Here is a 20,822-nt window from a genome sequence, read left to right on the forward strand (position 1 = left end):
GCTGCTCTTTTTGCCCCCAACAGACCTTTGAAAGAAACTGTAATTGCATGACATTTTTAAGAAATGCTTTCATAAGTGACTGACCTGCAGAGGCATCTCTAAGTGCTAAGTGCCCATTTTGAAAAATACATAAATCATGATGAAAAGACATATAGAGTTTAGATTCAGTTGAATGTTTTTGTTTGCCCCTGCACCCTGCAATGATTCTTATTTCATCATTTCTGAAGACATTTCTGAGTGTGATTTGAATGGATTCACACTGAAGCATCATGACCGACAATGGTGCATTTCAAAACTTGAAAGACGTGTTGTTTTGTTCAAGCTGCCCACGCTCATTTGCACGGCATGGTGCAAACATTTGTTTAATAACTTACTGATGCACGTACGGACCTGGAAATGTGGAAGTCATAAAGATTTCCATTTCAATCAGCCAGTTTATTATAAAATCTCTCCATCTGTAGTCACCGGAGCATTGCAAAGTTCAACGAAAAAATCACTTTTGTGTTATTAAACCTCACACTGACATCTCGATACCTGCTCGTTATCTTGTCGAGATAATCCTTTTCATGGCTCTAACTATTATTAGAGGGAGTTGCCTGTGGATTCATGTGCTACTTTCTGTGAACACAATATTAAAATCCTGTTGGAACTGATGTCATGTTTCAGTGGCACATTAGTTCCTTTTTTTGGAGGGATTTACATGAAATTGTGAACTTTTATGAAACCATGCGCCACTCCTCTGAACAAAGCCAGACATGTGGGAGATCCCTGCAGCAGTCTCAACTAAGAATAGAGACACATAATGACATTTTAATTTTGTGCTGCTAACAAACCCGCTGCTTCTCTTCCTCTCTTTTTTTGTGTGAACTACCAAAGCCTTGACATGGCTGCTTTCAGAATTAAACAGAGGGTGTCAAACAGGCAAAACTGAGTGTGGCATTACTTTCTGGCACCACTGTGACAAGAGCCACCTCTGGATTGTTTTCAGACTGATGCTCTGGAGGACTCATGTCAGCATTTCATTATGGTGGAATGGTAGCACTTCATTTGTTTCCAAGTGTATCTTTCTGCAAATGAGACAGGAAGTAGCCTTGAATATTCTGACATGTTTTTAAAGGATCACTTCACCCAAACCTCTACAGCCATGCAGATAGTTCTGGTTTGATCTGGTTTTGAGATGTCAGTATGTGAGTTTTTCTGCCACCACCTCAACACAATGGGGGTGAAACTGAATCAAATTGAGTTTTTCAAAGCTCCAAGCATTTCAAACAAAATCCCATTCACCTCAATCAGGGTGGCAACACAAGTTTCAGACTTGGATATCTCAAAAAACCTTAGCAAACAAAAGCCCAAACTGAATGGCTGGATACTGCAATGTTTTCAGTCTATATTTGCTCAATTCCATGTGTGGTTATCTGGATGATCTGTGTCTTTAAAGCTGCTACAATCGATATTTTAATGTTGACCGTGGAGCATTTAGAAGCCAAAGACCCAAATATTTCCCTTAGGAGTTGGTGAAGACTAATGGAGGACTGATTATTGACTTTAGATTCATAAGATGACTTGACAAATCCCACAAATCCAAATGAATGTTAATGTTGCTCCGTATGTGCAAGACTGAAATAAGCAACTGTTTCATCAACTTTTAAAGATAATGATATGTCAATGTTTCATTTTCAGCCTAATGTGCTGTCCCCAAGTAGCCAAAAACATCAATTAATTAAGGCAAAATAATCTATTTTGTCTTTAGTGCTAAGCACTCTACTGGGTTTGGACACAGTACATGTGTCATGGACAAGCGGTGACCTCTGGTGCTGAAAAATGAAGCCAATACAGGAATGCAAAAAACTGCAGTTTCTCTGATGTCCACTCTGATGTCACTCTCCATGACAGAGTAAATCCCCATAGACTGTCATGTTCAAGTGCCCAACTTTACAGCAGAAATAAACATGAAAGAAGATGGATGAAAGAAGAAAAACATTACAACACTATATTTGATGTTTGTTCCTTATTCTGCCATTAGTTTGTACCTACTAGCTTAAAACTAGCTTGATAATAACCCAGTACAAGATAACATCAGTTGTTGCCAGATCTCGTGACAGTGTGTTGCTATAACAGACATGTCTCAAACACATTTGCCCTGATTCATCTCTCTGAAAAATGTCATTGTAGCGTCAGAATATTTTGAAGGGTTGGGTTTATGAAAAACTGGCAAGGATATTTACTTTAGTGACTATGGTGTAAAAGAATTAGCCATTATCTGTACTTGTCTGTCTGTCACTTTTGCCATTGGAATGAGTCGAATCAGGACTGCAGCTCGTCTCCTAAAGAGGCGGGGGAGTGGTGAAAACCATGTGTCACAAATACACGAAATGAACTTAGAGTGAGCTGTCTTAGTTACTAAAAGATCTCTGGCCAGACTCAAGGCTTCAGAATGGAAGTCCACAAACCAGTGGTAGGTGCGTCCATTATTTTTATACGGTCTGTGGTCATGGATCCAGAAACTCACCTACGTAATTATTCATTTATTCACTTACTTGCTTCTTCACTCAGAGTTTGCCTTCACTGTCCATGCGCAGCTATGTTTTTACTTTGTCACTGTCACACTGTTAGTGGTGTGACTGCTGTGCTACCCAGACATCACTTGTCAATCAAACAACTGTTGGTCAGTGCTGTGACCTCTACAGTTTGTCCTTGGGCTGTCTGTTGTCAACGAACTGGTTGCTGTTTAGTGGTGCTCTGTTTGGTTATGGTGGCAGAAAAGAAGACACTTTTTGTATGTTCAAAGATTTTTCACATAGAAGGCAAATAAGTGTGTAGTTCAATAAATGTAAAAAGCATCAACTGAATGGATACTAGGTTGTTCAGCTAAAAAAGCCTCACTTATGTGTACCACTATTGCTTGTAAATACAAAAAAACACATATATATTGTTTGTTTTTACATAAATTTTAATTAAATCTACATGAGTTGCAACTTCCTGACATTGTCGTTGCCATGGTAACATCCATCAAAAACTTTGAGAGAATGTTTCAGTCTGCCTCCTCGCTTTCTCAGTCAATATCCTCAGACTTCCATATTCCTGTTTTCCATCACAATTTCTCTCATTTATTTCTATTTTTGATTTGTATTGTTCTCACAAAGCAGCTTTCTTTTCATGCTTTTTCTTGTGCACATAGTGTGACTGCAGTGATAATTCACACATGTATGCTGACATGTTTCTGTGCACAGTTGCAGTATGTATGCAACATCGACCCTACATTATTTTCTCTGACATGAATCAAAGCATGCCAATAAGTGTTTAAGCAGAGGTCAGTAGGTTACAAAAAAGCTAAAAACAAACGCTCCGATTGACCTGCTATTGTATCAACACTCCCACCTTTTCATTCTAAATGCTCTCTCCTCCCCCCACCCTCCTTGTTCCAGCTCTAGCCATCTATCTTTTGATTTCCGTTTCCTTTTGTCTTTAAAAGTGACAATGGTCCTCATTTGTCATACCATCATTGACACCACTGTAAATCTAAGCTAAGAGAAGATTGGGGAAAAACTTGTCTCAGCTGATTTATGAAACCTCCCTAACTATTGATACAAGTGCAAAATCCAATGTGAAAGGTAGCCTGGTGACATTTGTCAGAGCCATGCGGCGGATTCAGTCTGCATGCGCTTTCCCAGTGAAAGAGAAATGGGCCATCTTTGTTGTTTGTGAGGCGAGGGCTGAGCCTCTCCTTTGAAATAGTTTAGTTAATTCACCAAAGGCTATTCTATTCAAAGGGGATATGTGCCGTGGCAGGAAAATACTACCTCAGAATACAAATGTGTAATGCTGAAGGTTGGCATGTTTCACACAAAGACAACAGAAATGGGCTTTAGTTGATATTAAGCTTCATATCTTGTATATTCAGACTTAATATAAGGTGAATGCTAGGAGTGCATGCAAAAATCAAATGATACATTTTATGGATGCCTCCTTTTCATTCTTCTCCTTGTGACTTTTTTGAAATTAAAGGTAAAAATAACATAAGGAGATGTGTACCCACTTGTATTCAGCTATCATTGCTAATTTCAGAATATTGCAGCCACTTCAGCCCGCCGCTGCTCCCATGCCACAAGTGGCTCTCATGGGCTTTTTCATGGAAATTCAAGGAGGGTTTTCTGGCTTTTTGGTATCACGCAGGTGCAGAGACAAAGAGCAATTATTCCAACCTTTTCATAAAAAGCCACATTGAGACGTGGGTTGTGGAAACAGGCTGTGTAATCTTCTGCCCTCCCAAATAAAGAATGCGTATCAAACCATCAGCCGGAGGCCCGGTGAGGACACAAGTGTAGGTTCAGTCCATGCCTTATTTTGGGATACACTGCTCTCGACTATCCATTTGAGGTTGCACAGTCAATGGAAGATACAGTGTAAAGCTATTGCTGGAATATATTACACTTTTGGATGTGTATATTTATTTCCCATTGCAGATATGAAATGAAAAGCCCATTTCAGGGTCAAATTTAATCACATATTTTTATGTATTCACTTGTAGTATTTCAAGTAATCAAGTAATACTCAAATGTTCTCATCCCAACTCGTCACATGTTGAAGCTTTGTCAGTAGACTTCCACTTTTATATATTACAAGTTTGGTATCCTTCTGCATCTGTTGTTTACATTCTTAGATGACGCTGTGATGTCAACAAATGCACATTGCGGAATGACGTGGCACGTGGTTATGTTTATGCGACAAAAACACATGGCAACCAATGCCAAAACGTCAACAAACGCACATGCTGGCACAGATGGGTAAGTTTAGGGCAAGGAGGCACATGGATAGGTTTAGAAGAAAACATCACATTCACAAAGGAAGTGTACACTGGATTTCCACATCAAAGTCCGGGTTTGTCCGACCCTCCTACCCTCCCTATAGACACCCCGGCGCTCCTTATATTACATCGTTACCAGCAGTGTTTCCACCTGACGCTGTCCTGCAGCATTTCATACTCACACAACAGGTTCTGTCCAGCTGTGTTCTCAAGTGACGCAGCCTGTGCGTGTATCATGTGGATGCAGCAGGTGCCGTCCAGTCATCCACCAGTATATAATAACGCTTCCCTTTTAAGTACTTTTTTATCGCAAAAGCACTATTTTACAGGTTTGGAATTAAATATGTTGTAATGTTTAATAACCCAACTGAAAAAGCAGTGGATAACTTGTGGTTATGTTTAGACACAAAAATCACTTAGGAGATATTCATTATTTTGGATGAAAATGCCCAGTTTTAGGGGAAAAAACCACCACTGGATGTCTTGGTAGAAAACAACTTCTTTTTGTGGCACAATCCCAGCTGAAAAAACATTAATGTCTTGGGAAAAAAAAGAAAAAAAAAACTCAAAAACTAACACCTCTTTGATGGCACAATTCCAGAGAGAAAATCAGCTTTGCCTGAAAAAAAAAAAAAAAAACTTTTTTGTGACACTTACCCTACAGTGACAGATCACTACAAAACACCCAAGTTTGGTGCCTGATAAGCGGCTGGACGCAGCAGTTACTGGCTAATGCTGTTTGTTGGTTTTAACAGTGGCCTGTAGCTTGGCAGGGTGACACGTCATCCACCATCCCATAAGTTGAGAAGTTGAGAAAAATAGAGACAGACTTTGTTTCAATATTAAATGAATAAATCAACTTCTCATCGACTCAATATCGCCTTCATTTAAAGTTTGATAACATTTTTTAAAAGTTTAATTAAAATTTGTAAAAAAGTAAGTAAAACACTGAACTATGTGGCATAATGCCACATAACTTGGCATCAAGTACAGAAGGTTATAGGCACGTAGTTATATCAGCAAATCCTCCTGTGATGCCTGCCAGGCCTGTGAGTTAGCAAATAATTTGAGTGGGTGATTGACCTATTTAACTGCAACACAACCTCCATGGATCTGCCAGCCTGTGCTGTCGAACACCCTATTTGACCTGATAACTAATCGAATGCTACGAGGAGTTTTGCGTTAAATCAAGAGGCAATTACTCAAAGGCGACACGATGCATTTTAAAAAGTATGGTTCCTAAATCAAAGTACCTTTCCAGGGCAGATGTGAGAGATGAGATGTGCACTCTTGACTGCGTCCGGTGGTTTGGCACTTCAGGCTGCAGCATGACATCCAAGCACAAGCATCTCATTTGACGTGTGCTATCAGACTCTTCAGTACCATACTGATGGTTGTGGACCAAAATGTTCTTTCAAAATTCAGAATTTAAATCCCCAGTTTGTTGGTGAAGACATCCAAGATATCCAATGGCAATAAGTCACTGGAGCTGCAAACATGTTTATCCCTAAAATTTGGGCCCTGAGCCAGAAGAGATTGGGATATATGATCTGCATTTGACAGGAGTAGCAACACCAGTACCCAAGGTCTGAAATCCTGTGAGGCTTCTTTTTAATTTTGTGCCAGGAAACAAACTGAGTACCTGTGTCTCTTTTACATTTGGGACATAATGAAGAGGAGTCTGTCTTCAGCTTAATGCATTTGTGGGTAGATGAGCCTCAAAGGTTACTTCTCCAAATCTTGTACACAAAATGATAAATGCACTAAGAATAACAAAAAGGTTAGAATAAATCAGGACAAGGCCCTCACTTCACTCTGAAGAGGAAATGTATGGAACGTATGGTATGAAATATTTAGTGAATTTCCACAGTTACAATGCATAAACCACAGACAATTGGCCCCAAACGTAGGTGGGAAGAAAATTCAACAAAAGTCTGTTAACTATCTTTTTTTTGTGCAAGCTGAGTACAAAACAAGGCCTCCAAACAAAACTTCTTTCACAGCTGTGCTGTCGACTGTTTCTGCAATAGAAAAAAGAGAAGCCTCTTCTCTCCCTTGACTTGTTCTAGGCAGCCGGATAAGACAATGAAAAAAAAAAAAAAATTGACAGTGACACTTGTAGCTCTGCGCTATTGTACCAGCTGAATAACTAATCTGCATCTGCCTGCTGATTTTAACAACGCTTGATTCCAGACACCCCCAAATAGGGCCGAGGTGGTGCTGGGTTGGGGGATGTCTTGCCTTGCAATCAGTCCCCAGCAGCACGTGGAGAGCTGCTGTAATTAAGGAGCAGCGTCCCCCATGAATCGCATCCGTGAAGCAGGACTTTAATTCCCTACTAATTGAGGCCAACACGGGGAAGGCGGAGGGAGGGGACGAGGTATTTGAGGCTCCTGCCGGGTGGACCGACCACTGAGTTAGATGATTAGCTGAGGTGTAGCAAAGGTAACTAGGAAACCGAACCTCGCCAGCACAGCCAGACACACCTGCCCACCTCTCCCTGCTTCCCTACTCGCACCCCACTGCTCTCCAAAGGAAACCCGACCGTGAATGGAAGCAAACTTTCCCGTTTTAGCTCCACTTTAAACGGCAGCTGTTTTCTCTGCTGGTGGGAGAGGAGAGAAGAGGAAGAGAAGCGGGAGGTTTGATTGATTTGCTTCATTTGAATTCAAATCTATTGCAGTTGTGATTGCTGTCGACAGAGGCTCATTGTACGATTCCAGAGAGAACAAAAGAGAGGTGGGGATATTTTTAGAGAAAACTCCAGGTGCTAAAAGGGCCTTATAAAGGGAACCATTTATTAGATAGTTTAGGTTTTTTGAAGTGGGGTTGTATGGGGTACTTATCCATAGTTAGGCAGTACCAACACATTTTCATCTCACATCTCACATACTGGCACTTTGGAGTGGACTTCCCTGTCTACATATTACACTCTAAGTATCCTACTGTGTCTGCTGTTGATGTTTGGGGATACCACTGATTTCAACACAAGTGCATGGTGGGATTACGCTGTGTGGTTATGTTTAGGCAACAAAAGCAGATAGCAAACAATGCAGGGACGTCATAAAATCTGCATGCTGGCGCTGATGGTTAGGTTTAGTCAGTGGAGTCCCACAGTAAATGCAGGAAAACAAAACATCACAGTCAGAAAGGATGTGAACACTGGATTCCAGCATGACAGTCCCAGGTTTGTTTGATCCATTTACCGCTGTGCACTACCCGCCCTATAGGGACCTTTGTGCTCCTGATATTATGTTGTTAACAACAACGTTTCGAACTAATGTAGCCCAGCGGTATATCATACGGCTGCGAAAAGTTCCGTCCAACCACGTTCTTAACTGATGCTGCCCGTACATCAAAGGGGGCTTTTTGGGGTCGGGATGTTACGCTAAAATCACTGCAAAAGCAGCTGTATTTCATGATGTTAGAATAACAGACTGGTATTACCTACAGAGGATGTCAGTCACCATGCCCCCAGTTTGAAGAAGCAGGTTGGAGTGGCTTGATTCTTTTTGGTGGGACTTTTGCATGCGATTAGGTTTAGAAAAAAATATTATGGTTTGGCTTTACATTATTCCGGGAAGAGAACACCAGGCTCTTGGTTGAAAGTCTGGGGTTAGTTGGACCCATCTACCATTCCTCCTGTCCACCCTGTAAGGACCCTCAAACTGCTTATATTACGTCGTTATGGACAACATTTCAACCTGACACCATCCAGCAGTGTGTCATACTAAAACGACAGGTTCTGTTCGGCTGTGTTATCAACTGATGCAGCCCATCCGCAAAGCAGCGGTATTTGACTATTTCAGAATGAGAATGAGCTGGTATGTAATACACTGACTATTGATAAGTACTATATACAAACCCCTCTCAAAAAGATCTGGTCTATGCCTTTAAATGGGATACAATTCATGTGCTGATTTAAAGAGATGCATAGACGTGTCTGAGAGCTTTTTTTTTGTTTTATGCTGATCATTTTTCCACCGTTTAAGTTCAGTGTAAACAAAGTAAAAGTAAGGTGAGGTAAGCCATCAAATCCGCTGACTCCTGCTTCAGGTGACAGTTGTTTTGTATCTGTAATGGTGCCGTTCACCGTTCTGGCTGCATGCGATGCCTCCTCCACTTTCATGTGTGTACTTCACCAGAGGCACTGGGTAAAAAGCACTGAGGAAGTGGCTGTAAGGCACATTGTCACTGAAATCTGTCAGACTCCTCTCCCTCACTTCGTCTGTCTGTCTCTCTTATTCTCCCTCTCTCTCTCTGTCTGTATATATATAAAAATCTTTCCATTTCACAGCACTTTCTGACAGCCGCAGACACTCCGGCGGGCTGAGATCTACCTGCAATTGTCACTATTGTCTTAGGAAAAAGTTGGGATTTATTCCTACGGAACTTTGCGCGGGCGTGAACCTGTGCATGCCTGTGCACACACATACAGCAAAGAGCAGCTCACGCACACACAGTGTTAACTGCAGTAAATTGCTTCTGCTCGTGCTTTTTGAGATGTCACAAAGCATCGCCATCAATGCTTCTTTTGCTGATTTAAAGATGCAAGCTTTACTGTACACCAGACAGCATACAGATGGACTCCTTTGGAGCCTTTTTATACCAATTTTCTGAAGCTTCCTGTAGTAGATTTTGTTTATTTGAAAGCTCCCTCAAGCCCCCATACAGAGCTGTGTTATTAAGGCAATGCGAGGCAGAGGGAGGATGAAACGCAGCACCGATCTGACTTTGTCTAAACTTGTCTCAGCTTATGGGATGACTTTGAGATTTTATCAAGTTATTCTGATCCATTAGACTGATCTGAGCTGTGTAAAGATCAACTGTGCACAGCGGCAATGGAGAATTTGTCCTTTCAGAATGATTCAGAAACATCTTTCCATTGAGTTGAAATAGCGGCAACTAAAGCGAAATCTCCCTCTGAAATGACTTCAGAGACATTTTGTTCAAGCATCGGGCCTTTCACTTTCAAAATGCAATCTGTTCAGTCTCATAAAGGCCTCAATTAGATGAAAGTCCCGTTGAAGGCAAGCCTGATGTGGAGGCACTTCATGTGCTATGTGTGCCACTCAATACAACAGAACATACCATGGGAGGTCAAGTAATGGGGAGTGCTAGCCAGCGGTGGGAAGTACAGTCATTATGTACGAGGTTGACGCCAACTTAAGTCTGAAAATAATGTAACTGTGACCACTGCTGTGTCCTTGTTTGAAGCATGGCTTTGATTTATCGAGGTTTGTAACCTTGGCCAATTACCTACAACACACTGTTTTTCCACAATGAAGGAGAATGCTCCACCCCCCTCACTTTTACACTTTTGTTGCTTACCTTGCACAAAAAAGTAATAGTTAATCGGTTATAGTTCTGACCTTGTTTCTCTCCGTCTGATGATGTCTCCCCCTGATTATTTGTAATTCAGCTCTGCCCTCGACGTGCTGGAGAGCACTTCATTTACTTAGGAAATCACTGGTGGTCTAAAAAATCAAGCCCGGCTTGTTTTTCGCCTATTCATCTTTTTATCCGCAAGGGGCGAGAATGAAGGATCGCCTCCGAGATTCAGCTGGCATTCCGGACCAGAAAAGTCTGAAAAATTGATAGGTTTGGAATTTACATATTTGTTGTGCAATTGTATTCCTCCGTGGCCGGCATGAGCGCGCAGTTCATCAATAAAATATGACTCAGAAACAAATATTGAAATCTGTCAAAATGAAGTTTGGGAATGTGCATACAGGAGTGGTGTGATTGTGTTTTAAGTGGGTGACAGAGGTCAGAGGAGTCAATGCTTTTGTTTGGTGAGACAGGGAAATCAAGGGAAATCTATTTGCATACATCTTAGGTGTTATGCTTTTGTTGTTCTTTGTTTATGTTGTTGTTTGTAATTTGCATTTGAAATGTGTTTTAAAATGTAGAAGACAGAGGTGCATCTGAGTGGAATCACTGAGTGAGCATTGCCCTCTGGTGGCTAGCTGAGGAACTCATCATTGGTGTGTGTGTGTGTGTGTGTGTGTGTGTGTGTGTGTGTGTGTGTGTGCGTGTGTGTGTGTGTGGTAGTTTAAAGCTGGTTTCATTGTCAGACACAGCAGGATATCATTTCAAAGCAAGCCTGTGTGCACATTCATATACGTGTACATGGCATATACTGTATATGGCTCTATATGAATAAATTGATGTCAAGCAAAGGAATGTGTCTCCAGGGAAGACGAGGACGAGGACGAGGAGGCGGGACAAACATCAACTCCTCTGAGAATGAAATGGATGAGCTCTCTGCTTTACATTGATTAATTCACATACATACCAAACAAACACAAGAGCAAATGTGAACAAGACAACAAGGGCAGACAGATACACAAGCAGGGGAGCACGGCCCTTTCGCAGCTACTTGGACGGCATTTCCTCAAGGTCGGAGGGTTAACAGACAGGTGGGCACGGCTGCAGCTGGTGCCTACAGGGCCCCAAGGATCCTAATCAATTCTTACATTTCAGGGGGAAAATGATGAGAAACCGGCCGCTCAAAGGAAGATAGATGAGAGAGAGCTGCAGCAAACACACAGATCAATAATATTCATAGCCTCAAGGAGAAAATACGTTAAGTAAAAGCTTTTAACTCAATGGATCTGAGTGGGGATGCTCAATGAAGCAGCTGGTATGTCCACCTTTATGCTCCAGAGAGAGAGGGGGAGGGAGAGAAAATGAGCTTGTATGAGCAAGAGAATGAAATTGTCCACTGTCAAGGTTACAAAAATGTAACTGTGTTGAAGGAGGATGAGAAAAAAAAGGCTGCGTAATGTTGGTTAGTGTATTTGTACATTTGTGTAGTCGATACAGTTTGGAAAAAACAAACAGGTGGAATATATTTTGTAAGAGTGATGCTCAAGCAGCCACAGAGAATAGTGATGCTCCAGCTGCAGAATAATAAACAAGGATGGTGCAAAAGAGTAATTAATGAAAATTCTTAATAAAGGGTCAAAGTAGAAGGATCAAACAGTCATGTTTTTTGAGATATATACTTGGGAGGTTGTTAATGCTGCAACAGTTCTTGCATGAAACTTTTGTTGTGGTTTGGTTTTTAGTTGACATGACAACTTTGGGGGCCTGAAAACGCAAACTCTTGAAATTGGGTTCCAGAGTATAATCTTTTGAAAACACCATTCTTTCTGTCGCCATGTAAACTGGCAATGCATGGATCCTGTGAGAACAGTAATGTCAAAGCTGCACTTCGGGCATGCATGTGGTATTCTTCCATGGTGTGTCATTACAAAGTTGCACCACCAACTGCTGGCCTGGCATGCATACTACAGCATTTTTAGGTTGTTTTTGTGTATCTGTGTACACGAGGATCATTCTCACAATAATATCAATGAACACGGCTCTAGAGTGCAATATCTGTGTAAAAAAAGGTTGAGTTATCTACAGGAGAAGGAGAGGCTGTTCCTTTAAAACTGAATTTGAGAACTTACATAGACACCAGCTGCAGCTGACTCCCAGATGACACCCGCTGCCGACAGAAAACACACAGCAGGTGGGGTTATAAAGTGATTTGGGTTCTCCCAGAAGCCAACACTACAAAGTTTCCAGAGTTTACAAAAGCATAAGCAAGGGTAATGAGATGAAAGGAGTGAGAGAAAGGTGACGGAGGTGGAGGAGGACGGCTGTGGTGCTGCAGCTAAGAGGAGAGGCAGAGAGATGTAAAGCAGATGAAGATGGATGGAGGAGGAGGCTAATGAGAGGCAGGCTGGGAGCTTGTGATGGGCAAGGATCGGGCGAGAGTTCAGGAGAGCCGAGGAGGTTTAGTAAGGCGCAAGCGAGATATCCACAGGTCTTTACCCGACTCTTAAATCACCCAGCGTGACAGAGGCACAAAGGCTTGGTTTGACGCAGAGCTGTCAGTCGTCCTTTGAGCTGTTAATCACGGAGATCTGCAAGGGGGCAGATCTCTTAGCGTTGGAGGAGACGCCTGGCAGCAACAAATGAGCCCCACGCTGCGACTTCCACGCAACTGCACACCTCTAAAGCCCTGCCAATGCCGTGATCCACCTGCAATCACCCTGCAGCAAATACCAGGCTCTCCCCTGTGCAACCAGCCACATTGTCTGTGTATGTGTTTGAGAGGGAGAGAGAGAGAGGAGCTGAGAGAAAGCCAGGGTGGGAAATGAAGGAAGGGCTAAGAGTGTGTGTCTGTTATCTTTTTGTATGTGTAGGCACGTGCTCTGTGAACTCTGCTTGATACAGAGGTACTGATGGGAGAGGTGGCGTTGAAATATGACGGATCTCACTTGTTCTGAAGCCTGCCCTCATAGTAAGCCCTGCAAGAAATAGAGAGATCACTCTCACTTTCTCTCAGTCCACACACACACACACACACACACACACACAAATACACACACGAAGATAGAACTCTGTTAAGATGTGATTAGGCTGACTGTCAGTTGTGAGGGGTCCTATCAAGGTTCACTGCACGCCAAGTGCACACAAACGGCCGTCTTAGCCGTGCTGTCTGACAGTCGGCTAGTGCAGGGATGTCGAAGCTGGAAATAACAGCCAGCTCTGACTTACAGCCGGACCGACTGGTGCTTTGCCAACTAGAAAAAAAAGATGGGCCTGGAGAGCATGTTGAAAACAGGAAAGAAATACCTGCATCGATCAGTCTGGGTAGGGAAGGTATTAAGAGAGACAGGCCTATTTTGGAGTTGACAGCCCAGGGCATCTACTTTGGCTCAGTGTGCACATTGTGTACCATCTTTTCAAGAAGGGTGAATTGCTGCACTTATTTTGCTTTGGACAAGCTTTTCTTATAGAAGAAGCTTGTTATATTGTTTATGAAACAAGAAGTGATGAGATAGGAATTTTGAACAAGACTGAGGGGCCATTTACACAGCAACAGTTGCCTTAAACGTTAAACTTTTGTTGCTGTCTCGTTCACATGACAACAAAGTTTTGGGGGCCTGAAAATACCAAATTCTGAAACCCAGGTTCCTGAGTGTAATCTTTGGAAAATGCAACCCCTTCTGTCGTCATGTAAACTGTTCTCACAGATCCATGCAATGCACGGATCTGTGAGATCGGTGATGTCAGGAGACCAGGGTTTGTGTCCTGTGTAAGTTAATGTTATTAGATGCAATTGTGTTATTTTTAGATCTAGCTAACTTATTATTTTCAGTTTATAGGATGTTTAAAACTTCCGAATGCTCACTGTGAACAAAAGTTTTAGCAGAATAGCTGCATGAGCCGGTTCACGTTAACATCTTATTTTGATGTTGCTGGGACGCACAGGAGGATGTCATGCTGATGGCCAGTTAACATCCCAAACATCCCCACAACTTTGATTCTGGACCAATTATTGAATCGTAGCAAGGCATTTTGATAGCACATTAATGCAATGGTCATTCAATGCATCAATGTTTGCTGTGATTCCTGGTTTACCGATGGTATCTGTGGTGTGATGAGGTTGAGGCAAAGTGAAGCATTTTAGGTCCTTGACTAAAAAAAACACTATTTTTTTATTTTAGCCATACATTTTTTACTTAAATTAAGAGAATTTTCTGAGTTTTTTCTTGTGAATTTATGATTTTATAATGTCAGAGAACATTCAGTCTTTTTCTTGAAATGTATCTTCTTTTTTTTTTTTTCAAAAAAATGTAAAATGTACCACTTTATATCCATTTTTTCCTCATAAATTTACAACTTTAATCTCAGATTTTTTTTTCTCTCTCTGAATATTATCACCATCCCCTGGCTATATTGTAGAATGCAATCAGTTTTGCAGAATTTTAAAGTGACAAAAAAAGTACAAAGTGCAATTACAACTACAATTCATGCTGAAGAGGAAATGGATGTCTGTAAGGCATTGCATGGCATTCTGTCTGATATAGCTAGTTGTCAAGACATTCTGCTAAAAAACAAAAATGTCAACCTCATTATTGTTATAGATTAACTTTCAGGGGTTCACCAAAGGGAATCTAATGGCAATTTATGCAACAATTTATCAAGCTATTTCAGTCAAATTAGTGGTGGCCCATTTCCTAGGTTCTTTTTGTGTTTGTGTGTGTGTGTGTGTGTGTGTGTTTGTGTGTGTGTGTGTGTGTGTGTGTTTGTGTGTGTGTGTGTGTGTGTGTGTGTGTGCTTCTCCAGGTGCCACCCTCTCCACACCTGCACTCAATCTGCTGATCAGGAGCATGCAGTATATAAGCACTGAAGAAGGCAGATGTTGGTTCTTGTGGGCCAGTGTGGCAGTGTGGGTGCTGTGTGTTGGCTTGAAGACTGAAACAACTGGTTGTAGTGCACCAGACTCTGATCTTTATTCCCTTTTGGAGCGAGCGTGTTAAAATTTGTGGTTGAGTCGTTTATTGTTGTTTTAGAGTCACTTGCCTTCCTTTAAAGAAAGTAGTCTTCAGTTAAAGGTTATTTAAGACTTCTCATGTGCACATTTTGCTTTTGTTTTGTAAATAACTTACAGTTTTTGTTTATACACTTCGGCTGAATTGCACTAAGGATTAACTTTTAAACCTGATTAAATCAAGTTTAAATTATGTTGCACCATAATTTTTACATGACACCTAAATTAAGTTTAATTGTGCTCCATTGTTGGTGCAACCCAGCCATACTCCGCTTGTCCTTTTCTATTTTACCCAGTGATTTATTTATCATTACTCCCTTTATTCCCTAAGCCAGATTGGGGAATTTAACAATTTTGGGGGCTTGTCTGATAGCAAAAAGGAAATTGCAAGAGGAAAAAGTCTAAAATGACCAAAATCCTGATTTTAATAAGGATTTATCTTTTCAAAGAATAAGTTAACAGTAAATAAAATCAAGCATTTGATAACAGCTTTTGGTAGTTTTCAATACAAGATGCTACACCCTTATTTCGCTGTGTACTAAAAAAAAAAAAAATAGGTTCATAACCCAGCCTTACACATGGGTACAGATTGAAATTCAGGTGAGAACACCAAATAAAAACACCTCTCAGTTTCAGTCTCTTTATTCCAGTCTTGGTCTCTTTATTTCTCGGCTACAGTAATGCTTAGGGTTGATGTAGCTCCCCCTGCTAAGATAATCAAAATATGTCATTACCAACCAATATGGACGGGGATATTGAGTCCCATCTGGAAATGAAAGCAGGATGGAGAAATAGAAATTCTCACATCGGCTCAGCAGTAAAATTGCTGCCCCACTGCGAGGTACACATCATAAGCTGGGCTGTAGAGACATGTGTATTGTACAAACACTCTCCCTTTTAAGACACACAACACACTAAATGCATGAATTCAACCATCGAACGCAGGCAAGCATCCGGGTAAGCATGCAAAATGTGCATGCACACCCAAATTGCACAAGCATGCTCTCACCCACACATTCTCAGGCACAGTAAATACACACCTTCACAGCCAGCCTGATGTTCAGTGAACACGTTATATTTGTGTATGTTAGCCGAAGCGACATATTTGTGTGTATGTGCGTGGGCCCCAGCTTGTGGTGTCTGGCTCACAGCATGCCAGTAAACAGCATGCAGCCGAGACAATGTGGGGACTCCGGGCTCTATGATTCATGCAGACGGGTTGATTAAAGAGCAATCGCTGCCCCCGCAGTGCGGGAAAGGGTGGAATAATCACCGTAAGAAAAACACTGTTTGGTAGCATAAATCTCAGCATGCTTCAAGTTATGAAAGTTTTGAGGGGGCAAAAAGTTATCAAATGTCTAAAGAGGGCAAAGATAGTGCAAACAGATACTCTTCACTGAGTGGTCTGATAAATAATGGAGTGTAACTAACTGGGCATGATTATCACAGTGATCATGGGGAGGGCAAAACATTCTAGCAAACAAGTAGAAAGTGATGCCATACAAAACTTCTCTTTCAATATTTGTATAATGCCAATAGATTAAATGAGCACATGTGATGTGAAAGCGGTCTTTTTGGGTAACCATCAGCTCTATGGAGCAGTTTATCGTATTTTTAAGTTTTGTTTTGGTTTTAAAGCGACTTTAAAGGGGAACAGTACCTATATTAAGGAGTCCAACAAGCTGTCTCCATGGCCTCAAGAAGCTGAATCAATATTTGTCAACATGATATTCTTGCCCCCAAAAATAGACACAGTGTGATAAGAAACCATTATTGTGAAAAGTTTATTTGAGTACTTTGATTTATTTATTTATTTATTTATTTATTTATTTATTTATTTATTTACCTTTTTTTAAGTTTGGCGCATGTCCCATCCACTAACTTCGAGTGGGTGGGGTTTATGGCCTATACTGCAGACAACCACAAGGGGGCAAAAGAGATATTTGGCTTCACTTATGTGAGCTGTTACACTGTTCATCTTTTATACTGTCATTACCATATACTCAGAGCAATCCCCTGGGTGCTAATATCTTTCTCAATTTGTTGCCAGAAAGAGCAGCTCTAGACTTTATACTTGATGACACAATAAATTTGAATTTTAGTGCTCTAGCCTCTGGATTTGGAGAGATCTATTCATTTTTACTAATATTGTTGGACTTTCCTAGACCATAGGAAAAACGTATGAATTTTTAAAATAGGTGTAGTTCACCTTTAATGTTTTGATTCCCTCACACTACTGTGATCAGTTTTTCAAGCCACAGCTAGCAGCTGTTCTCAGAAAAAAAAACAAAAAAAAACTGTGATGAACCAACTGTACATCAATGGCAAACAGACAGCGTTAGGGAGTAAAGCGTTTAGTGGATACAGAGCGGGATGATTCATCTCTCAGGAGGTGCAGAGCAAAAAGGAACCAAAAGGAGAGAAAATATTGGACTTATGTTCATTCAGTGACTAACTTTCTGCCATTTGGTGCTGAGCAGGTAGTGTACTGTGGGTTTATTGCTACTTCTAGGTCAGTGTGTTTATTTTGCTGCCTGCTGTGACTGAAAACACTGATGAAAGCAGTGATAATTACCAGTAGGATTGAAAAGCAACCCATTTTACATCACACACTCATTCTCTCCATCATCATTGCAAAATATCTTGGAGCTACTTAAGAGGCTAGGTTATTCATTTTGGGATTTTTTTTTAAGTAATACGGACTACACACAAAATAAGATTCACACGTGTTTTGTCTCATTTTGCTTTCTTTTATTATTATTATTTTGGACCAGGAAATTGAGGCAAGACAAAAAGTTACACATAGATTTGTAGATTCACAAATATTTTCTGTATACTAAATACAAAATAGCTGTTTTTCAAATGTATTCTAGAACTAATACATAGTGTGATGCTGTTGTTGTTGTTGGTCTGAAATTAGATATAACAGACTCATAGTAATTTTGTGAGTATGGTAATTTTTTAAGACTAGTTAGACTGGTTAAGGTGCAAAATAATACCTGGCTGCAGTTATCAGATGATGTGAAAGGAGTATTTTGTTTGTGACAAATAAAAAGTTTATCTTGCTTCAGCTCTGGCCACGATTTTTTTCTGAACACAAACATCTGTGAACAAGCAATTTCACACAAAACACAATAATGACTTTCTATTTGTGTGAGCTTTTTGTTACTTTTGCCAAGTTTTTTGAAACAAATATAGCCTCATGTCATTCGGATCTGATATTTTATTTGGTATCTTTCAGGGAATTTGAGCCGTCACAGCTCAGCTCAACCAAACTACTTTTCTTTTTCTTTTCAGCCTTTAACACAACGTCAACCTGTATACATAAAGGATGAATATAAATAGATTAAATGAATCTGCAGAGCAGGAACCACTTACTTGTTGTGTTGAAGGAAAAGGAAGTATAACATATGGATGTCAAGGTTATAATTGGAGAATAAGACAGACAAGTTTCTTTTAGACATCTAGGTGAAATAAAAAATATTTTCAACAGCATTTTATGAATAGATTATATCATAAGGAACTGCTTCACAATGAAATGCAGTTATTAAATAAATATTTGATTTTTTTGAGCTGCAAGCCACCAACTCGATGCTTTCTGGGGGAGACTACCATGGTTCAAAATGGGGATGCTTTTGGATTTGGGGAACATGAAGAATTATCTAAAATTTGTCTTGGTTTATTATTGTGACCTATGTGCAAAGGACACACATTTTTGTCGAGAGTCATGTTATTTTTTGCTGTTCTGTGTGTAAGGCCTTAATCCTTTAAAATGCAAGCAAATTGGCTTAATTTATTTAAAAAACATGAGAGGGCAATGGGCAAAAAATAGTGAAAAGTTACAAGAAAAAAATCAAGAAAGAGATATTTTTAAAATTTTTTTGTACCATAAATTAAAAGAATTATAACCTAGGTTTTCTGGACATTTTCAGCTAATTTTCAGATCAATTCCTTTTCACCTTTTGCTTTTTTTTTTTTTTTGCATTTTGAGGGACATTTCTTGTCAAGTTGCTCATAATGTTTTTTTCCCTGTGTTTTTGAAAGAAATTAAACGAATCCTCTCAGGTTTTAGAGGTTAAAATGATTGCGAAAGGCATCTGCATGAAGCACAAGAAAACTGATGTCAATCCCGGTGTTAAAGGGTTAACACCTCACTGCATGTGACAGTGTCATCACTCATCTGAAGTCCTCCAGCCAAATCTCTGCCAAATCAGAGCTGCATTCTGACCAGACTCCTGTGGAGAACACACCTACACTGTTCTCTTTTAGCAAAGCAAAACCTCATGCTATCTATACTGCACCCACGCTCACCCTTCAATCATCCTCTCCTCTCCCTCTTCACCTCCTCTCCTCTCCTCGGGGCCTGCACACAACACAGCGCATGATTCCCCTCATTGTGGCTGCAATCGATAAAGAACACAGGAAAGAAAAGACAGGTAGATGATCAAGTTGTATTACCATAACAGGAGAGCAAACCACTTACAGCGTGACTGGATAAAATGTTTTACAGACAGGCGTGTTTTTATAGCGTTAACATGAACGGAATGCACAGGAGGAAATGTGGTCCGCCTTGTTCCGAATGATTCAGCAGCAGTAAGCATAACAAGCGGAGACTGTGTGAAGGAGAAGTGCAGAAGTCATTTGACCACTGATTATTAAATGTCTCATATAAAATCTCATAATGTGGATCCAAGGGTGACTGGCACAATCCTATGGTATATCCAAACATAGAAATAACATGTCACAGATCCACTGTACACCTGACAAATTGTACAATCATATATTAAGAACCATAATAACTTAAATAAAGACGTATGAAACCAGACGTCTTTAAAAATACAACATAGAAGCAAGCTAAAACACTATTGTCCTTTCCTGTTCTCTTGATGGCTTGTAGCTTTAGAGGTTTCAAAAGGAGAACACTCAACAAATGACAACATATATATTACATCAGCGAGTTTTCAGATGCTCTGTAGTTTGTCTCTCCAGTTCCAATGTGATTGATGACATGTTTACTTGACCGCTTTGGCAGATGAGCATGAGCAGCCACACTGCCTTCTTTAACTAAAAGAGTCCGTGGTTTCTCTCTTTTACTTCTTTCATTAGTCAAGTACTCCAGGAAGAAAATACACACAAGTGTTGAGCACAGTTCTGTGTGTTGTGAATAATGGCCCCTGAATGGCCTCTGTGGTGCTGCATTCCTCAGAGGGCTAAAGCCACAGACTCAGAGGTATCACGGCTCTATTGCCTCTTGCTGGAGCAGGACTTGCAGCACTGCTGTCCATAGAACTTGTGGTTACAAACGCCGTGCTGGGGGACCAAGTGACACCAGCTGAAATGGTCCACGCAGTGTTCATCTGCAGAGAAGACAACAAATAAGGCAAATTTTGTTAGCAGCAGTGAGAACTGATACCGCTTTCCCACCAAAATTAGCATGTGCACACAGGTTTTTCAAACACAGTTAAACCCATTAAATATAGGCGACAGACTGCATTCTCAATGCTAGTGAATGCACCGCTGTGGCAGACAAGTCTGCCTTTCTGTCAGCTTATGTGTGTGTGTGTGTAAGTGGTTAAATCTAGGTTAAATAAAGATAAATAAATAAATACTATCTTGGTTTAGCATTATAAATTTGCTAATTATCACTTAAGACAAAGCCAAACCAAAACATTACTGCAATTT

At 40.6% G+C, this 20,822-nt stretch overlaps 1 protein-coding gene across 1 annotated transcript in view; it reads right to left on the bottom strand.

Moving 5' to 3' along the window:
• Positions 1 to 20,381: 20,381 nt before the first annotated feature.
• Positions 20,382 to 20,822, bottom strand: part of adamts18 (ADAM metallopeptidase with thrombospondin type 1 motif, 18) — a 74,340-nt gene continuing 73,899 nt past the window's right edge. Inside the window, exon 24 of the mRNA XM_042489163.1 lies at positions 20,382 to 20,497. Within this exon, the coding sequence (XP_042345097.1) occupies positions 20,382 to 20,497 (116 nt within the window). The remainder of the gene's footprint in view (positions 20,498 to 20,822) is intronic.

The sequence above is a fragment of the Plectropomus leopardus genome, chromosome 1, assembly GCF_008729295.1.
Source record: "Plectropomus leopardus isolate mb chromosome 1, YSFRI_Pleo_2.0, whole genome shotgun sequence".
NCBI lineage: Eukaryota > Metazoa > Chordata > Actinopteri > Perciformes > Serranidae > Plectropomus > Plectropomus leopardus.